The 22373-nt window shown below is 38.8% G+C and overlaps 1 protein-coding gene across 2 annotated transcripts; it reads right to left on the reverse strand.

Annotated features, from left to right (window-relative positions):
* Positions 1–11667: 11667 nt before the first annotated feature.
* NUDT15 (nudix hydrolase 15) lies at positions 11668–20659 on the reverse strand. 2 transcript variants are annotated; one of them, XR_013998289.1, is made up of 4 exons: positions 20464–20659; positions 17124–17320; positions 12671–13941; positions 11668–11700 (listed from the first exon to the last, which is right to left on the reverse strand). XR_013998289.1 is itself a non-coding variant. In XM_081130145.1 (3 exons), the coding sequence occupies exons 1-3, from the start codon at positions 20616–20618 to the stop codon at positions 13781–13783; spliced, it is 513 nt and encodes a 170-aa protein (XP_080986271.1). In that variant the 5' UTR covers positions 20619–20659; the 3' UTR covers positions 12315–13780. The 2 variants fall into 2 exon arrangements, 1 of the variants encoding a protein (XP_080986271.1); XM_081130145.1 differs by lacking the exon at positions 11668–11700 and having other exon boundaries at positions 12315–13941.
* Between the last annotated feature and the right edge of the window lie 1714 nt (positions 20660–22373).

Below are 22373 nucleotides of genomic sequence, written 5' to 3' on the forward strand. Positions count from 1 at the left end.
AACTAAATGTTTAATGAATGGTTATCCTAGTGAGATACTTGCTTTTTTATTTTAATTTGATATATATGTTTTCAATCAGGTCAGTCATTAAGAAGGCATATTTGCTATACCAGATGTAGTCTAGTGCCCCTATGGCCATCTCCCTTCTCTTCCCCCCTGCTCCCCTCTTTTCCTTCTTCATATGTTTGAGCACCTTCTAGGTGCTGAGGATACACCTAACCTTCCTGGACTTTGTGAGGCAGAGGGGCAGGGGGAGAGACAGATAATAAGCACATAAAGAAATGAGTAAAACAAATCCAGATATCGCTAAGTATAATAAATAAAAGGGGCTGAGTACTAAATCCAACACATTGCAAAACCCTTGCTTTCTGAAGGAAGGTAAAAAATGTCTCCCAAGAGTTGTGTAAGGGGTCAGAAGGGTATTCAAAGACAAATACCTTCTGTGGGAGACAGGGGAGGGTGGAGATGGGCAAAGCAGTGTGGGGAAGGGGGACTCCTGCAATAATGTCAACATTAAAAAAATTTTTAATTAAAAAAAATGTCAAAATAAAAAATAGAAAAAGATACACATATGAGGGTTAATTTTAAAATGATTAAAAGACAAAAATGTTATACTCAAACGCATAATCTCTCATAAAGTATAATCCAAAGTTTGCATACATTTTTCAAACAAAAATGTCATGCTTTTGGATTGCTGCTTTTCCCATTGAAAAATTCATTATTTGATCCTCGAATACTGAAAGGAAAAGTCTGAGGCTCATGTGGTGCATATATCACAATAAGCAAGTCGCTATTGTGTGCAGCAAGTCTGAGAAGAGAATGATCTTTGTATCCCAGAAATAAATCCACTTGATCACGGTGTATGATCTTTTAAAAGTATGCTGAATTCAGTTTGCTAATATTTTGTTAAGGAGTTTTGCATTTCTGTGGTGTCAGTTCGCACTTTTCTTCTTTCATTTCTGATTTTATTTGGGTCCTCTTCTTTTTTTCTTTATGGGTTTGGTTAAACATTTATCAATCTTGTTTATCTTTTCAAAGAACGAGCTCTTGGTTTCATTGATCTCTTGTATTATTTTTTAGATGACATTTTCTTTATTTCTGCTTTGATCTTTATTATTTCCATCCTACTCATTTTAGGTTTTGTTTATTGTTCTGCTTCTAGTTTCTTTAGGTGTTACATTACATTGTTTAATTCCTGTTTTTCTTGTTTCTTGAGGTAGGCCTGTATTGCTATGAATTTCCCTCTTAGGACTGCTTTCTCTGTGTCCCATAGATTTTAGATTGTGTTTTTATTTTCATTTGTATCAAGGTAGCTTTTGATTTCTTCCTTGATCTCATTGTTAACCCATTTATTGTTTAGTAACATGTTATTTAGCCTTTATGTGTTTATGTTTTTTTATGGGTTTTTTCTTGTAATTAATTCCTAGTTTCATACCATTGTGATCAGAGAAGATGCTTGATATGATTTAAATCTTCTTAAATGTATTTAGACTTGTTTTGTGGCCTAACATGTAGTCTATACTGAAAAATGTTCCAAATGTGCTTGAAAAGAATGTATATTCTGCTGCTTTGATGTGAAATATTCTAAAAATATCAATTAAATCCATCTGATCTAATGTGTCACTACAGGCCACTCTTTCCTTGTTGATTTTCTGTCTGGAACACCTAGCCATTGATGTCAATGGAATGTTAAAGTTCCGTACTATACTGTAGTACTGTCAATCTCTTTATGTCCATCAATATTTGCTTTATATTTTAGGTACTTCTAATTGGGTGCATAAATGTTTACAAGTTAGATCTTCTTGTTTTATTGATCCATTTATCATTATGTAATTAATGTCTTTCTTTGTTTCTTATTATACCCCCTTTTTTTTTTTTTAATCCTCACCTGAGGATATTTTCCATTGCTTTTTTAGAGAGTGGAAGGGGGAGAGGGAGAGGGGGAGAGAGAGAGAGAGAGGGAGAGAGAGAGAGAGAGAGGGAGAGAGAGAGAGAGAAACATCAATGTGAGAAAGACACATTGGTTGCCTCCCACATATACCCCAACCGTGGCCAAGGATGGAGCCTCCAATCAAGGTATGTGCCTTGGGAATCAAACCTGGGACCCTTCAGACCACAGGCCAACTCTCTAATCACTGAGCCAAACCTGCTAGGGCTAACCGCCTTTTTAAAGCTTATTTTGTCCGATATATGTATTGCTACCCCAGCTTTTTTTCCTTTTTTCCATGTGCATGACATATCTTTTTCCACCCCTTTACTTTTAGTCTGTGTCTTTTGATCTGAAATGGGTCTCTTGTAGACAAAATATAAATGGGTCTTATTTTTTAAAAACATTCAGCTACTCTATCTCTTTTGATTGGAGCATTTAATCCATTTACATTTAAATTTATTATTGATAGTTATATAGTTATTGCCATTTTATTATTCATATTTGTGCTTTTTTTAAAAATTTATTCTTTTTAAAGAAGTGCCTTTAACATTTTTTGTTATACTGGTTTGGTGGTCATGAACTCCTTTAGCTTTTTCTTGTCTGGGAAACGCTTTATCTTTTCTCCAATTTTAAATGATAGCCTTGCTGGGTAGTGTAGTCTTGGTTTAGGTAGGTTCTTGCTTTTTTTCACTTTGAATATTTCATGCCAATCACTTCTGTTGAAATCAACTGACAGTCTTATGAGAGGTTCCTTCTTGGTCACTGTTTCTCTCTTGATGCTTTTTAATTATAATGTGTCTTGGTGTGAGCTTCTTTTGGTTCATCTTTTTTGAGACTCTGCACTTCCTGGACTTGAGTCTTTTTCCTTCATAAAGTTAGGGAGGTTTTCACTCATTATTTCTTCAGATAAGTTTTCAACCCCTTGCTCTCCTCTTGTTACCCCTATGATGTGTGTGTTGTTACGCTTGATGTTGTCTCAAAGATCCCTTGAACTATCATTTTTTCTGTTCTTTTTTCTTTTTGCTCCTCTGATTGGGTGTTTTCCACTATCTTGTTTTCCAAATTGTTGATTCAGTTTTCTGCTTCATCTAATCTTCTGTTGATCCCTTCTAGTGTATTATGATGTTATTGTACTCTTTATTTCTGACTGCTTTTTCTGGTTTATGTGTCCTTTTTTATGCTTGCTATCTTTGTTGGAGTTCTAAATTCCTTGAGCATCCTTTTTTACCATTGTTTTGAACTCTTTATCTTGTAGATTTCTTGCCTCTGTCATTTAGTTCTTTTTCTGGGGATTTGTCATGTTCTTTCATTTGGCATATGTTTCTTTGCCTCCCAATTTTGGCTGCCTCTCTGTATTTATTTCTGTGTATTCAATAGATATGCTATATCTCCCAGTCTTGGTAGGTTGGCCTTATGTAGTAGGTGTCCTGTGGACCCCAGTGTGGCAATATCCCTGATTACCTGAGCTAAGTGCACCAGGAATTTCCTTTGTGTGGGTTTTGTGTGCCCTCGTTTATCATTGAGCCTTGATTACTGTTGCCATGGCTGGGGTTGACCCTCAGGCTATCTGGTTGTGAGGTCTGGCCACTATAAGCTGCTTTGCAGGTGCTGTGCAGGGGCCTGACCCCAAAATCAGAATTTGCCACAGAAGGGTCTATTATGTACCTGGTGAGATATCCCTTTGGATGTGCCACTTGTGGAGATAATCAAGTGGTGCTCTCTTGTGGTCTGAAGCCAGACCCCAGGTGTTTTGGTTCTGGGATTTCTTGGTAAGGACTCTGGTGCAGGTCAATGTCAGATGCTGCCTGTGACAAGCTCTGGACTGTTAGGAGCTACAAAACAATCCATGATTGGGAGGGACCAAGCTGGGAACTAAGGCCAGCTGCCATCAATAATGGGCCTGGGGCAAGTCAGCAAAAACCCAAGGCACACTAAGACCCACCGCTGCCTGTTGGTTGCCTGTTAGGTTTAGCCACTAAAAGAGCCTCAGGTAGTACACAAGTTGCATAAAACAAATACTCACAGAGTCATTCACCAGGTAGGAGCGAATGGTGTTCACCAGGTTAATACAGATTCAACCTCAGCACCAGTGCTGGGTCTGAGCCATTCAGCAAAAGTCTCAGGGTTCACCAAGGCCAGCTGCCAACTGTTTGGGGCCTGCAGACCTTTGTGGTGGGATGGGGTCTAAAGGTGGAGCTAGTAGAGTTCACCAGGCTAAAGCAGATTAAGATTTGGCCGTGTGGTGGGAGGGCCATGTGGATAGTAGCCACAGGAAATGTGGCTAGTATCAGCCATGCAAGAAGATGGGTAGGGCAACTAAAGCCACACAACTCAGTTTTCCCCTGGGTATTTCTGGCACTCCTATGACATTGACAAGAATTACTCATGAGTTTGTTTGTTTTTAAATACTGGTGTGGGCCCAGACTGCTTGCCACTGATAGAGCCTTTGGCTGTGAGGGAATATGGTAATGCTGGGCCTTAGGGAGTTGTCACGGTGGAGCTAGTGTGCTCACCAGGCTAATGTTATGGTGGAGGAGTGCTCAAACCAGGATTGTGACCATGGACCATAAGTGAGGAGGACTCAACACAGTGTCAGTGGAGGCTGTCCCTCCAGCCCTTGCCCTGAAGCCGCACTACTCAGTCTCTCTTGGACTCTGGCACTCCCCCAAGTTGATGTCCCTCTGCCAGAGCCTGGGGTGAATAGCGGCAAGTGAAATTTTGTGTGCTATCCCTTTAAGATGATGCCTGGTTTTCTAGTAGCCTTCCATCTCACCTGGGCAGATGGAATCCCCACTGATTTTCACAGCCAGATGTTATGTTCACAGCCAGCACTGGTGTTATGAGCTGCAGAGCTCTCCTGGGGCTGAGACTCATCACTCCTCAGGGGGGACCTCTGTAGCTGAGATATCCTTCTAGATTCTCAACTTCCACACATGGGTGCAGGGGGCAGCCCATATCACAACTCCACCCCTCCTAACAATCTCAACATGGCTGCTTCTGTATATTCCTTAGTTACATGACTTCTGTTCAGCTAGTGTTCAGAGGGTTATCCAGATTGATTGTTCTATAATTTAGCTATAATTCTGAAATGGTCCTAGAAGCCACATGCAGCTTCCCCCTACTCTGCCACCTCAGATGGGAATCTGCAGCTTATTTTACACATGAATCAAAGGAGAAAAGGAAGGTGCATGAAACACATTGGTGGTAGATTAAGGAGGCAGGAGAAAGCATGGGGGTGGAAATCTGTATGATTGAATAACAGGCAAAATGGAAAAACACATTTCTTTTACATTGGTGGGCACAGGATAGTTAATAATTAGCATTTACAGCACATAGAGATGGTATGTGGGGAACAAGGAAACAATGAGTTTTGTAGTTGTGCTCTGGTGGTCTTATGCTCTAGTGTCTGTTGCTGTGCCTTTGAGTGGTCTAGAAAATAAAATTACTCTGACATTTCAAAGGTGTGTCATAGATGCCTAAGAGCAATATACAGGGCTGACTTAAGATAAAGATGGACCTGTGCTAAGGAAGCTATAGGCCTGGGATGTGACTTCTCACTATGACCTACCCAGTTAGGAATTTGTGATCAGACCATTCTGTGTGGCTACTTTTGGTCAAGGCTGGTCATGAGGCCTCCCTGAGTTTGTCAGGTAAACTGTATAGTCCCTTTTTGTTCACAATATGATTCTTTTACTTACATCAAATTAATCTATGATGAGATGATAGTCACAGTGATTATCTTCAGGAGAGAGAATTTTTGGGGGTACTGGTAAAAGGTGTGTTTTTTTAGGTGGTGGTTACATAAGTGAGTTCATTTTATAATAATTGATATACTACAGTCATACTATACATCAAATAAAAGTTTTAAAAAATAAGCTGTCGCTATATTTAATTTGCTATCATCTAGTTTCCATATTTTACCATTAAAACAGATTCGAATATCAATAAACTCCTATTAATATGCCAGGCACTATCCTAGGCAGCAAGGATACCCCCAAAGCCTTTTTTTATTTAGCATAGCAGACTGCTTAATAAACACTCATTGGTTACACTGTGTGCTCATTTTGATAGATGCCACATAAAACAAGCTCTTAGGGAATACATTTAACTACTGAGTTAGTAGTTCTCAAACTATGGCTACTAGCGGCCACACCTCTTTCTAATCTTTTGGGTCAGTCAGCCATACTCCCACATATTTCGCCTGGGATGGCCCATGGAGAGAAATCCATGCACAGTAGTAGCAGCTGAGTGTGAAGGTGACCACTCAGAACCTTACGACACTCCCCTATCTGACCTACTGACAAAGTCCTATTTCCCTGGTTCCAAACTCCTCACTCCCTCTCCTCACTTCCTTACCCCCTCTCCTGGACCCTTGCCCAATGTGGCATCCTTGTTACTGAGTCTTGTTGACCAGCTATTTTTCCTCTTCTACTTGAATTCAAATTTTTGATGGTGACACAGGCAGGCAGCGTGATTAAGGCAGTGGGCGACCATAAGTACTTGCAAACCTAGCCTATTCAAAAAGCTATGAAGAAAAAACTCCCCAAGCCCAGATTCCTTCTATGTAGCAATGCTGACAAGACAGACACGTGAAGGAATCTGAGGCAGTGTGAGGTCAAGGGCACTTGGTCTATTTTCACTGGTGGCAACCACAGCAGAAGGAGAAAAAATAAAAGGTGTGTGCCCAGCAGTTCTCAAACTTGAGGCCTTAACATATCTCTTCTGTGAACAATTCAAGCCTTTCCCCATAATATTTATTATTTTCCTCTCTACAAGTACCTCCCAAAGTCCACACAGCTGCTCCCCTGGGCAGGCTGAGCCAGACCATGGCTCCTACTTGCCGGACTTCAACTGTCCTCCAGGCTTACCTGTCTTGTTGTTACAAAAATATATTATCTAAATAGTATTTCTACATCCCAATATCTTGTTGATTGAAACATCTTCTTACTGCATGAGTCAAGTTTGTCTAATTCTACTGACTCAATACACTTTATTCCCACTAAGAAAACATAAAAGCATTCTCAAATATGCACAACCACATAATTATATATAGGTTACTTAGCAATTTCCCCTACAATACAATAACTTGTCCTTCTCATTATTTCTCACCATTAGAAACCTGGCATTTGGGTTTCAGCATTCCCACCTAATTTTGGATTTTATGCACATCTTTAGCCAGGGCATCTCCTCTATTCCTATTTCAGACTCCAGCTCCTCTCTGCCGAGAGCTCTTCTTTATGTCCCTACAAATAACTGGAATGCAGTATTTGCATGTCCTACTGAGTATCCTCAGTATTACTTCTCTCATTCTATCAAAAAACACTAGATCATTTTTTTATTCAACCAGTGCACACTGGGCATTTAGTATCACCAGTCACCACTGTGGCTGTTTGGTCAATAACAAAAGACATAGCCTCTAGCCTAAAGGAGCTTACTTTCCTCTGGGAGGACAATCAGCAGAATATAACATGATGTGTACTACAATATCCAATTACTGGCAGCCTTACCATAGATGAACCAATGCCAAGACCTCAAATAATCAAAAGCTGTTTGGCCACAGTAAATATCCTCTGAAGAGTCTCGCTTGATCCCTAAAATGTGAAAATGTTTCCTCTTCATTCATACAAACAGGGTTTATGTAAACTATGCAAAATAGGTGAGAACTTATTTTCAGCCACTTTTAAGGAGGAAGCTGATGTGGGAGCATTTTATCAGCAGAATCTATTGCTTCACAAGTGTAATGAAAGTGAATTCAATACCTAAAAAATTTAAATCAAGTTATTTGAAAGATAAAATAGGGTACCTTTATAAGAACATAACTTGTGTCACATGTCACAAAAGCCACGCATGAAGTCAAGATACAGTGGAAATTGTATAAGGTGTGGTATGTCTAAGTCTGCTTGGTTGAGTCTAGGAGGCATCACAGAGGAAGGAACCGCTGAAGCGAGGTATGAAAAACTGGTAAAGCTCTGTTAAGGCAGATTGAGAGTGTGAGTGACACTCAGTTCAGAAGGAGCTGCAGGCACACTGGAAAGGAGGTAGAAAGCAGCTTGGCACACTTGAGGAAGCACAAGGAAATGTGCCTGCGTATAGTGGGTGAGAAAGTAACAGAGGTGTGATGGGAGTCAGTCTAGGGAAATTATGAAAGACTTTGTATGTAAGATTAAGAATTTTATCCTATGGGTGATGGGGAACTTCAAAAGAAGCTTGAGCCCAGCTGGGCATGGCTCAGCAGTTGAGCATCAACCTAGGATCCAGGAGATCGTGGTTCGATTCCCAGGCAGGGCACATGCCCGGGTTGCAGGATCAATCTCCAGTCGGGGGCGTGCAGGAAGCAGCCGATCAATGATAACTCTCTCATCATTGATGTTTCTCTCTCTCTCTCTCTCCCTCTCCCTTCCTCTCTCAGAAATCAATGAATTATATAAAAAGAAGTTGATTGAAAGCCATTACCAAATTTATGTTTTTGAAAAGTCACTCTAGGAGTAATGTCAAAAATAAGTCAGAGGTTAAGGTGGTAAATTTTGTTATATGTATTTTACCTCAATCAATCAGTGAAGGGGTAAAGATAGTCTGCAGAAAAAATGATGAAGATCTGGACCAGGGGAGAGGAAGCTAGGACAATGTGATGGGAATAGATGCAACAGACATCAAAGAAACAGAAAGAAGACAGTGTGACTGCTGTATGTGGGAAAAGGGAATGTAATTTGAGCAACTCAGCAGATGATAAAGTCATTCGATGAAAGGAAATTCAGTTTGAAATATATCAAGTTAGAAGGACATGGAAAATCTCGGGTAGAGAAAACTGGTGTGTGATTGGGTCTGGAGTTTAGGGGAGAAAAGGCTAAGCTGCAGGTAATGTTGTTTGGAGAGTCATCAAAGAATAGGTGAAAAGTAAATCTGCAAAGAAAAGAGAATAGAACACAGGAATATCAGGTCAAACTGAAGCTGGTGAAAGCTTGGCTTGCTTCCTACTTTGTCCCTTTGCCCATACACTGTTCTGAAAAATAAGATGAGTGATACATCATTGCATATTAAGCTATTAAGCATATTATGCAAAAAGCTAAATACTTAAATATTTTAAACATAAAAATACAGGGAAATCTAAAATGGAAATTTGGGATTAAGGAAGCATGATAGATTTACAGTATAAATATTATTAAGCACCTATAACAGTACTTGGCACACAGTGGATGCAAAATTAAATGTTTATGGAGGAACTTAAATATGAATTTCCATATTCAGTTTCTTGAAGTCCATAAAATGAAAGGCTTGGTACACACCTTCAAGCCAATGGGTTCTGTTATCATTAACTTGCATTTTTGATAAACCCTACTCAAGTGCAGTACTGTCTTCTATGTATAACATAAATAATCTAATTATTTAAAATAAAATACGGAGGCAGTATCAAGATGTGATTTTATGTTGGAAGAAAACTATGTTTTTTCCCATATGGATGACACCCTTGAGCTTTCCTTTTCCACAATCCTGGATTAACATGACCCGTGATGCCTCAAAGAAGAAAATATTTCTTTTGAAAGTATTTGGCTTATTTGGAAAGCTGGCAGTAAGGATAAGAGTGTTTCTTTCAAGCGGATCTAAGGGAGGCTGGGTTCATGATATGCTCCACGAGGATGACTTTCGCTAGGATGTTGCCAGAATAAGTACTGGGAACACTTGACTATCTAAGGATAGAGGACACCCCAGGGTTTGATTTAGCAGATAGATGAAGAGGTATTTCAGACTCCCCAGAGTCCTGGCAGAGTGAGGTATACTTCAAGAACTTTAGCTGACTTTAATTTTATGTGACCATTGTGAGTAGTCAGCATTAGTTTTTTTCTGCTAAAGGAAATTCTCAAACCATCTAAGAGTTAATTATTTACTTGAGAGTTCTAAATCCTGCTCCATTCACTCACTCATGTACAGAAATATTTACCAAGTGACTACTGGATACCAACTGAGAATATTAGATGGTGAGGTAAATGCAATCCCCTTCTAATAAGAAACTCTTATATTTTTACTTTTTTCCTATAAATAAGAGATTGGGTAAGTTTTTTCTTTCCATTGTAATAAACCTTTATGTCTAGTTGGGTGAAATAATAAAAATAAAAAATAAAAAATAAACCCTCAAAAGCTCCTCAACTGTCTACCAAAAATTTAAAGTAGAAGACACTTCTCCAAAGAGACCATACAGATAGCCAAGAGACATATGAAAAAATGCTCAATGTTGATAATCATCAGAGAGATGCAGATTAAAACCACAATGAGGTATCACTTCACACCTGTCAGAATGGCTGCCTTCAATAAATCAACAAATGATACGTGCTGGCGAGGATGTGGAGAAAGGGGAACCCTAGTACACTGCTGGTGGGAATGCAGGCTGGTGCAGCCACTATGGAAAACAGTATGGAGGTTCCTCAAAAAATTAAAAATGGAGCTGCCTTTTGACCCAGTGGTCCCACTCCTAGGAATGTATCCTAAGAATCCTGAAACACTAATCAGAAAGAATATATGCACCCCTGTTTTCATAGCAGCACAACTTACAATAGCTAATATCTAGAAACAGCCCAAGTGCCCATCAGTAGCTGAGTGGATAAAAAAGTCGTGGGATATTTACACCATGGAATACCATGTAGCTATAAAGAAGAAGGATCTCGTACCCTTTGGTAGTATGGAAGGACCAAGAGAAGATTATGCTAAGCAAAATAAGCCAGGCAGAGAAAGACAAATATCACATGATCTCACTTATATGTGGAATCTAAAGAACATTATAAACTGATGAACAAAATAGATTCAGTGACACAGAAGCATGGAACAGAATGATGAATCTCAGAGGGAAGGTGGGGGTGGGCAGGTAGGCAGGGAGAGATTAACCAAAGAATTTATATGCATATATGCATAACCCATGGACACAGATAACAGTGTCGTGAAGGCCTGGGTCGGGGAGTGGGTGCGGGGTAGAAGGGGGCAATGGGGAAAAAAGAGGACATCTGTAATATTTACAATAGTAAAGATAAAATTTTTAAAAAGGTAGAAACCTTAAGTATCTAGAATGTCATGCTAATTAATATACAAGTACTATTAGTAATTCAAACTACATGTTAAATCAATGGTATAAATGCTGGAGACAGTCCAGATTTTACAGAATTATTAGTGGTAGATATTAAACTAAATTTTTTCTCCTAAACTTTTTTTGTGGAGGTCACAAACAATTTATAGGCAATGGATTTTAAGTTTAAAAAAATTTTTAATCAACAATATTTTCAGATAATCCATAAAAAACTGGTCTGATTTTCAGTCTTCAGTCAATCCCAAAAGATTTATTTACATAATTATATGTATGTCCATACATAATTATATGTATGTCCATATGCCCATAAATCCCAAAAGATTTATTTACATAATTATATGTATGTCCATATAGCCCTCCATAAAGTTATGTTTGGAATAATGAGCTAAGTCATTTGATTTACAAAAAACAAATATCAGCTTTACAAACATGAAAAGTAGTTGCTATTACGTATTTGCTTTTGCTGAAAAGGTTATGTATTTGCTTTTGCCAAAAAAAAGTTTGTTAACCACATTAAATACAAACCAAATTGTAAACCTCTAGAAGAAGAGGTTCCATGCACCCACTGCTATGCACATTTCTGCTGGTGAGACAGCAACGTAGCACCAAATCAGCTCTGGAAGAAACTGCAGTGTAAATCGGAGCAGCTGCTCCTCTCCACTGCGACAGAATTCAAAGAGCTGGTGACAGGTTCTAGCAACTGGAAGAGGGCAAAATGTTAAGTCAGGGACTGTACTGTATTTGAATAACACTGATATATAAAATATAAAAGTTTTTCCTTGAAAAAAAAAACTCTATAGGCTTGTGACAAGTTTCTGAAGCTATAAAATATCTGCTTGGAAAAGTACTAGCATAAATAGATGTCTCAATAAATTCCCAACCCACTACACTTGAGATAAACCTATGGTAAAGTTTCATCCATAGGACTTGTCTGGGTTCTTCTTATCCAGCCTCACATGTCCACCATGTAGGGAGGATCAGGGACAGGGGTTAAGTCAACTGAAGAAGGGAGTAAAAATAATTAGCAAGATACAGAAGGATGTGGAGTGATCAAATAGGAGCAGAAAAAAATTGTGTGAAATTCATCAGTGTATCTGAAGTGCAAGGAATATACACTTATTATAGTTGAGCTCCTCTAACATTCTAACATCAAGAAAAGCATGTAAAAATAAATAGAAAATGAAATTTATAAATGATAAACTATACAATGTACACATACAATTTTGAAAAGACAAGCAATTAAAAATTTAAAAAATTATATCCGGTTATTGGAAAAATATTCTTTGGTAGCATGTGTTATAGTACTTTTTAGTCTTTTTAAAGGGCAAAATTCAAATGTAACCAGCTCTAGGAGAAGCATGGGATTTTACAGAAGTTGGCTTATAAAGAAAAAGCAGTAAACTTGTGGTTTAATCAAGCAGTTCTTAAACTTTTTTATTTGAATACCTTTATAGTCTTAAAAATATAAGTACCCCAAAGAGTTTTGGTTTTTGTAGGGTTTTATCTAGTGATATTTATCACATTAGGAATTAAAACAGAAATATTAAGAATTTTTTATTAATTCATTTACAAATAACAAAACCTATCAAATGTTAACATAACTTTTATGAAAAATAACTATTTTTCTAAAACAAAAAAAAACAACAGTGAGAAAAATGGCATTGTCTTACATTTTTGCAAATTTCTTTAATGTTTGGTTTAATAGAAGAGAGTTGGATTCTCACATCTGCTTTTGCATTCAGCCTGTTAGCACAAATCACGTAAGGTCAGGAACATTCTTCTGTATGCTCACGAAAGAATGTGAGTAAAAACGGCAAATCGTGTCTTAGTATTAAAAAAACAGCTTTGATCTTGAGTATCCTTCAAAGGTCTCAAGGACTTGCTCAGACCACACTTTGATAACCACTGCTCTAGTCTAGAGCAGTGGTTACTTTACATATAAGGATGCTAGATCTCAGAGAGATTAAGTGAGAAATCCAAAATTAGATGGCTTGCTAATGATAGAATACAGATCCTAGGAGGTTCTTCTCACTTCTCTTGGTTTAGGTTCCCAATCAGTAAGCTAGAAAATATACCCTAATAACCTGTCCTGTCCACTCTAGTTAAAAGGACTATCACAATGTACTACCAAAAATCTTTCGTCTTAGATAAAAAAGAAAGAAAAACCAACAAACATGATATATTCTACTACAGGCATACAGTGTTAGCATCTGAATTAGGATCTCTATCTGAACTGAAACACTAAGGCAAATTCTCCTACACTCCATGCAAGCTGGTAATGACAAACTACACAGAAAATATCCTAGAGAAATATGGAAAGCAGGTTAATCACAATATCACCATTTATCACATTTTCTGAGTCTGGAATACAATTCATAATATAAACCCAGGAAATTTTTCACAAGTACTGGCTGAAAGGGTGGTGGGTATATAAGAGACTGAAAATAGCCTGGCCGGGCATGGCTCAGTGGTTGAGCATCAACCTAGGATCCAGGAGATCGCGGTTCGATTCCCGGTCAGGGGCGTGCGGGAGGCAGCCGATCAATGACTCTCTCATCACTGATGTTTCTATCTCTCTATCCCTCTCCTTTCCTCTCTCTGAAATCAATAAAAATATCTTTAAAAAAAAAAAAAAGAAAAAAACTAGTAAAATATGGAACTTTTTAGATAAAATGAAGTTGTTCTAAAATACAGATATTTTTCATTCTCTGGACCTTATTTTGTCTCTGTCTCTGTCTCTTTCTATATATATATATTACATATATATATATATATATAAATCAGGTAATCTTCTTGTTCATCCAGAGATGATTTCCTTTGTAGTCTACCAGATGATCCAAATCTTCTTTAAATGGATCGTAGCCTTGTTCTTTTAAACAACGTAGTGCCCAGAAAAGTTGGTCTAGTGGAGGAAATTCTTCCCAAGGAACCCACTCCCAACCTAAAAAAGAAAGATACCAAATCAATTTACTTAGTTGAAAGGAAATAGAGGTTATTTATTTTGGCAAGTTAACCTATACTTGAAAAAATTAATTAGCCTGGCTGGCGTGGCTCAGAAGTTGAGCATCAACCTATGAACTAGGAAGTCACCAGTTCAATTCCCAGTCAGGGCACATGCCCAGGTTTTGGGCTCGATCCCCAGTAGGCAGCTGATGGATGACGTTTCTCCCCCATTGATGTTTCTCTCTCTCCCTCTTTTCCCCTCTCTCTAAAAATCAATTAAAAATTAATTAAAATTTAAAATAATTTGCCACTGATAGAAAGTACAATAGTAATGCTATGTATTAGCTTGGCTATGCAAACAACTTGCGTTTAGAATGAAGATCTTAAGAAAAGAATGATGATCATTTAAAACATGCCATTATTTGAACATGAAGCCAAGTTTATAAGGTCCACACTATGGTAAAACCCAGATTTAGTATGATTCAATTTTTTTTTTTTTTAGTATGATTCAATTTTCATTTAAACATTTAGTTAAACAAACTGCACAGAACTAGAGGTTACACTACATTAAAATATACCAGTTTCCTCACCTATAATATAAGGTAGATTACAAGATTTCTAAGCTCTCCACTCTCTCTTAAAAAAGTAATGGAAACTGTACAGAGAATAAAAAATATTCTGTGCAAGGGGACTAATTTTTTTGAAAAATCTACTGACTCAAGAAAGATTTAACAGTGTCTGTTAGTTGTAAAATACATGAAATCCTAGAAAAAATATTCTAGGGAATGGCATTTTCTTTGATGTAAATACATAAAAGCACAGATGCTCATGAAAGGTGAATATATAAATATTATGATAGTAAGATGTATACTCCATGTTCTAAATAAGTTTCTTTATGACTACATGAATATACCTATGTATAAGTACTGTTTCTTCCATTAACTGTTTCTCAGCCTATAAAATACAGATATGTAGTTTAACTCTGGGAAGGCAGGGAACAGAGAATCCATGAAACTGGAGTAAATTCAGGAAGGGCTTATCAGCAACTGTGACCACACACATAACAGAGAGAGGAGCCAGGGTGGGAGAGAGAGAGATAGAGAGATAGAGCGAGATATTGCCCAACAAAGTGTTGCAAAATGCTAAATTAACTGAGTCTCAAGAGAGCTTCATCCCTTTTTCCTGGCACGGAGTTCCTAAACCTTTTGTCATTTCCTGAGTGATAGAAATGAAAAGAGCATTTTTGTTATCCATAAAATACCCCTTTCATCCATACCTGAGTTTTTGCTAATGAGATGACTGGTGGCTGGGGGCCCCTAGATAGCTTCAGGATGGGGGCTGGTCACCAGAAAGACCATGGCATGATTAGAGGGTTGGAACTTTCAGCCCTACCCTCAGGCCCCACCTTAGAGGAGGGAAGGGGAGACTGAGATTGAGTTTATGACCTGTAGACAATAATTTAACCAATAATAAATTCTTAGGTAATGAAACCTTCACAAAAACCCTACACAACTCAATTTGGAAAGCTTCCAAGTTTGTCAACACATTAAGATGCTTGGATGGTAGCATGCCTGGAGAGGGCATGAAAGCTCCATACCAAGGCCATACCTCGCCTTGGGCATCTCTTCCATTTGGCTATTCCTGAGTTATATCCTTTATAAGAAACTAGTAATACAAGTAAAATATTTTTCTGAGTTCTGTGGGCCATTTTAGCAAATTATTGAACCTGAGAAGGGGGCCGTGGGAATCCCTGATGTATAGTTATGTGGTCAAAATTACAGGAGGCCAGGACTTCTGCATGGTGTTTGAGGTGGGGCAGTCTGTGGGACTGAGTGCTTAAACTTTTGAGATCTGACGGTAACTATGGATAGATAGTGTCAGAATTGAATTGAAATGTAGTCCAGCCAGTTGCTTTTTGGAGAGCTGGAAAATTAGTTGGTATGAGGAAAAAACACACACATTTGGTGTCTGAAGTGTTCTGAATAAAAACAACTCAGCTCAGACTTTGCTAGTTCATTTTATGTGATTTCAAGTAGTTACTTTATTAAACATTTGCATGACTCAAAAGAACTTCGGATAGAACATACCCTTTCATTCACTCAATCAAATCAATCTCTAAAACACGTCAGACATGATTTATTCATTCTACAAATATCACTTCCCCAGGCCTCTCTGCATACATGTCCCCTTATCAGAGGCCCTTCAGACCATCGTTACACAGCACACATGTACCACTATCCTTACACAGACTTTCCTTCTTATTCCTTATCATTACTATTGTAAAATATCTGCTAATTTGCTGCCTTTTCCCCCAGGAGGACAGGGACTTCATTCTATACATCACTGTTTCTTTAGTGCCTGCCTAGAACAGTGTCCGGAACACAGTTCTCAATGAGTATTTTTTGAATGAACACAGTCTTCCATATTAGAAAAGATATTAAATATTTAGAGGGTAGGTCCACTACATGAGACCACTTGAATAGTTTCATACGGAAAATAATATATTCAATAAGTTTGATATTTTTCTCTTTAGTTCCTTTTCTCATAGAGTTTTATCAAATTTGAAGAGATGATACATTCAAACCCCTTAGAAGAATGCTTAATATGGAGTAAATAACAAACATAAGCTATTGCCATTAAAGTTCCTAGAGCACTTAATTCAACAAAGAAGATAATAGATAACTGTTTTGTCAGGTTAATCATTCTCTATAAAAGGAAGTCATTACCTCTTTTGCACAGGTGAGAAACCTGAGGAAGGCACATTAAATGTTTTGCTTAAAATCATAGTTTGTAAAAAAAAATAAACACTAACAATAAAACGAACATTTACTGAATATTTACTGTGTTCACTAGGTTCTTAAATGTATTAACTCATTTTCCCCTTACAACAACTCATCTGAGGTAGTTACTATTATCACAGATGAGAAAAGAAGCATAAAGAGGATAATAACTTCCCCAAGGTCACAAATTTCTAAGTGAAAGAATCAAAATGCAAACCAAGTAGTCTGGCTCAGGTGCCGGTTCTTTCCTGTTATGTCCTTGTGACTCCAGGATTTAAGTATATTTATATTTCTATATGAAGAAAATCTAATTCTCCTCATATGGCAACATAATGTAATATTCCTTCAGAAGTTATACTCTCCTAAATAAAAAATGCATTACTATAGATAATTCTCTTACTTTCATTTTTTTCAGGCTCTACATTCTTAGGTTCTGAATCATGAGTCATATCCACCTCTCCTTTCATTAGTATAGTGACATAATGGTAATTCTCTTTCTCAACAAAAGAATTCACAACCGAGGCAAAGCGAACATTTTTCAGGTGAAGAGCTGCTTCTTCCCAGGTTTCCCTTTGGGCACATTCTTCCCAGCTTTCACTGAAAAACAGAAACATACCATTGTATTCAATTCTATCCACTTATTTTTTGCCAGAAATTCTTCGCTAGAAATTCCTAGTGTAAAGCAAAAAGAACTGTAATTGGTTCACGCGTTAAAATAATAAATAAATCAAACCCTGCCTTTGACATTCTGTATATCCTGTATATAGTTATCAGAAGACAAAAAGGACTTCATATTGAGCAACAAAACGTGAGCATTTAGTAAATTCAGTACTAGTTCAGATGCCTGGAAGCAGTATGCAACCAGGAGACAGTTCAGTATATTAGTTAAGAGCACAGGCTTGAAGTCAATTAGACCTAGGTTTGAGTTGAAATCTATTACTTCCTACCTTGGATAAGTAAAAAGAGAATAATGTTAGTTTCTCATGGGGTTGTTGTAAGTGTATCAAGAAGTGGACTATGTCTTTTCTTGTAGTCTCAGAATTTCAGTCTACGCCTCGAAATTGAGAATAGGCACTATGCACCTCTAAATTCCAAAGAGGACAGCAAAAGAGCAAACATGCTAAGAAAAGCCAGACTACATTGAAAGTCGAGAGATCTTCAGGAAGGAGGAAAGTTATGATTTTTCAGCCTTGTAGGAATGTTTCCCTTCCTCCTCATGAGAGGCCAACTGTGCCCCCAAACCAAGTGAGAGGTTGGTGCTCCAGGAGAATTAGTACTAGAGACTGGGTGTGACTCCCAAGAAGGAGATGCTGGCCCTGTCACTCCCCTGCTGAAGGTATGCATGGTGAGTGACAGAAACTCACAGGCCTACCCCAACGCATTAGAGTAGAGGTTGTAGAAGGGTAAGAGCTCTTGGGTAAGTCTGAAATGTGTCCCTTGGTGTGTAGGGGTGCATGTGAACACAGCAGCTGATGCTTATCCCCACTTTGGAAATTTGGAAGGAAGGAGACTGGCTAGAGCAGCCCACAATTATTGAGCAAGGAAAAAGAGCAGCAGTGAAAGCATTATTTCCATTGTGAATTTCCTATGGGTCAAGCAGATGGTACAACACACTGTAGGGTAGTGTGCTAAAAGCAAGAGCTAGCAGAGGGGAACCAATATCACAGTAAGTTGGTCACTTATGTCAGGGAACTGTGCAGTGCAGAAATTCTTGAAAGACTTCCAGACAGCCAAAAACATATCCTGAGAAAGAGCACACACATGTGAATAACGTATCCAGAGGGCACCAATGGATGGATAACGGCAGCACCAGACCTGTAAAAGGTTTGGCCACTTCCCTCTTTCCCCAATATACTGTAGAGGGAAGGAAACTAGAAACAGTAAGAAGAGAAGGTGGAGAAAGAGCAAAACAATGGCCCACATCTCCTTTCCTCACCACAGGGCAGAGATAAATGCTTGGAAGTGGATCATAATCACCAAAATGTGATTTATTTTTATAATCAAGAGAAGGAAAACAATAGAATTTGCAGGAAATATCATGAAGCAGCAGAAATGGGAAAGACAAATTATGTGTGAAGACAATGGAAGGAGAAAATAAAGCCATTTCCTGTTTGTTTTCCATAAAATTTAGCCCACTCAGTATACCAGTTATATAAAGATGAATAACAGCATACATGTGAAGAACTTAGCATAATATCTAGCTAGCACTTAGTAAAAAGCTCATTACAGTCCAATGTTGGCTCTTATCAGTTAATAATTTAGTCAATACTTCAATATTATCTTGTGTTATTGTTAAGACTGCTATCTCTAGCCATTGCTTTAGTAATTATACATTCTAAGTAGTGCTTAGTTTGTGATCTAAATTTGGCTAATGCCCACCAACAATTGATAAAGTAATATGGTGTGCCTCCCTGGGGAATTTGCTTCTTAATCTAGAAATTTTATTCTTTATTAACTGATAGCTTATCTTAATTCCCTGAAAATGATGAACTTACTGATACTTTTTAAAACTCTGAAGACCATTAAAAAAATTCCATGTGCTAAAAGACAATGAGAATTCCACAGTTTATAAAGAACAAAGTCTGATTAAAAAGCACTAGGATTAAGCCCCTACTTCTAACTACCATTTTATAAGAAATAGGTGGACCCATATTCTTCAACATACCATGGGGAAAAAGGGGAAGGGGGTTAGGGATTTTAAAAAGTTATTAACCGCATGCAATATGTGCCCCTCCTTTGATACTGATTGGTACAAAATAGTAAAAAGACATTTACAAGACACTTGGGGAAAACGGCAAAGACTGGGTACGATATTAAAGAATTATTGTGTTAGGTGTAAAAATAGTATTGTGGTTATGTTTTTTAAAGTTTATTACAGATACATACTTAACTATTTAGGGGTGGTATAATAGGATGTCTGAGATTTCTTTTGAAATGGTCTAGAAAACAAGGGTTGTGTGTGTGTGTTTGCAGGGGAGCAGTAAAGATGAGACAAGAACAAGGCAGGTGATGGGTATAAGGGTTCACAATTTTCTCTATTTTCATGTATGTTTGGAACTTCTTACTAAAGGAAAACCAAGCATTGGGTCTGAATGCTTTAGATGCTGTTTATCTGCTATTAACTTGAACCTTATTTTCACTTCAGAATGCGCCTTTTGGCACAATACCAGGCTTTCTTCACTCTGTGTAGAACTGCCTCGTAACCGTACAACTTTGTCAATCTGATACAGCATCAAATCACAGAATGCCAAAGCAGAGAGGGGTTTTCAAGAGTACTTCGTACGCCTGCATTTTAAAGACGGGGAAACTGAGGCTCAGCGAGTTTCACTAGCGCGCAGCTGGAACAACGCGGGCAAGAACTAGTCCACATACCTGCGTACGTTTAAATTACCGGGAAATGGCGCAAATGTCTTAACTGACGACGCGCGACTGCTCGAGGTTTATAAACACCGCCTCTGCGTCTTTCCTGCGTACGCACGAAGGAAAACACACCTCACAAACCAACTAGGGCAGACGCGAAGATGAAAGCACTGGGCACGGACACCCTTCTTGACCCGCATCCAGCTCACGCCCCCTGCCGGCCGTAGCCTGCTGGGCGCAGGGCCCCGAGAGCAAAAACCGGAGAACGCGCGAGAAGCGACGCAGCGCGGCTCGCAGGACGGACGCGCCCAGACACAGGGCAGGGGCTCGTCCCCCGGTGCACCGCCCGCCTTCCCCGGGTCGGTGAGGCGGCCGCTTACCCGAACTCCAGGTGACCCCCAGGAAGTTGGAAACTGCCAGCTCCAAACGACCCTTTCCTCTTTCCCAGGAGGACGGACCCAGGATGCCTGCAGCTGGTCACCACCACCCCCACCCCGACTCCGGGCCGGCGCGCCCGCGGCCCCGCGCCGGCCATAACCCGCGGGAGCGCCCGCGAGCCGCGGCGGAAGCGACGTTCGCCCCGCCCAGGGCCACCACCATCCCCTCCCGCGCCTGCGCGGGCGCCGGGGGCCTCGGCCGGCTCAGCTTCGTGCTGGGTGCTTGGGTCACCGACGGGTTTCCCCTTGCGAGGTGTAGAGATTGCTCTCGAGAGGACTTTCTGTTGCGCCTTCAACAGTCTTTACTCTCAGATTCCTCCAAACGATGCATTTACCAGCCACCTGCTTTTATACGCCTGAACCTTTGCGCATCCTATTGTTTTTTCTTTGACCTCCACCACAGTAAACTCATTCTCACTATCGTTCAAATCAGTGTGGTGCCCGGGCAAGGGCACTTAGTGTAGAAACTAACAGAAATAACTATTCACAAATTATGGGGGGAAATCGGACTAAACAATAAATTGTTCTGGGAGTTTGTAACCTATTCAGGAGGAAAAACAGACACAGTCCAGTTACTTGCACACTTTTAACCAACACAAAATCCCAGCTGAATCAGAGTTATAATTAAAACAAACCATAATTCTCCCTCTGGATGAAAAGGATTTTTTTTTAAATTAACATAAATTGTTTTACTTCTACCAAAGTAATGTGCACATACTTTTAAAAGGTCAAATGGTACCACAAAAATGGCAACAAGAACAGTCTTACCCTCTAGTTCTCTTCTCAACTACTTTCAATTCTTTGAACCGTTATTTTTTATATTTGTTTTCATATTTCGAAGAAATGTTTATTCTGCATTTTATAGTAAATAAAGATTAAGCTTTGTTACAGCATCTCTTTCTACTCACAAACACATCTTCAGTGTGCTGTGCACCACAAAGGTATTCTATATTTTTCCAAATAAAAATTGGCAACAGGTAAAAATGATAATATATCATGACTGAATGGATTATTCCCAGAAATACAAGTTTGGCTTAAAATTTGAAAAATCAATCAATGTAATTCACCATATTAACAGATAGAAAAAGGGAAACATATAATCATCTTAATAGGTGCAGAGTAATATTTTAAACAAACACAAAAAAATAGATGGACAAAAACATTTGACAAAACTCAATACTCAAACATGATTTTTAAAAAACTTTAAGCAAACTAGAAATAAAAGGGATTTTAACAACCTGATATAGGGCATCTAGGAAGGCCTGCAGTCCACATCATATTTAATTATTGTTAAGGGCTGAATCATGCCCTGCCCCAAACTTATTTGTTGAAATTCTAACCACCAGTGCTCACAATGTGACTGTTTTATAGCTAGGATCTATAAAGAGATAATTAAATTAATATAAGGTCATTAGGGTGGGTCCTAATCTAATAAGACTGGTATCCTAAAGAGGAGGAGGTTAGGACACAGAGAAGAGACCGTGTGAAGACATAGGGAGAGTACAGCCACCTGCAAACCAAGGAGGGAGGCTTCAGAAAAAAACAACCCTACTGACACTTTGGTCTTAGACTTTTAGTCTCCAACATTGTAAGTAAAAAAAAATTCTGTTGTGGTGCTTTGTTATGGCAGCTCTAGCAAACTAATACAATGGTGAAAGACTAAGATTTGAGAGAAGCAAGGATATCCACTCTCAGAACATTTAGCTATATTTCTGGAGGTTCTAGTTAGTGCAACCAACAAAATCAAGAAAAGAGCCCGGCAGGGCGTGGCTCAGCGGTTGAACATGGACCTAGGATCCAGGAGTTCACGGTTCGATTCCCAGTCAGGGCACATGCCCCGGTTGCGGGCTTGA

This window comes from Miniopterus schreibersii, assembly GCF_964146895.1.
Source record: "Miniopterus schreibersii genome assembly, chromosome: 2".
Lineage (NCBI taxonomy): Eukaryota > Metazoa > Chordata > Mammalia > Chiroptera > Miniopteridae > Miniopterus > Miniopterus schreibersii.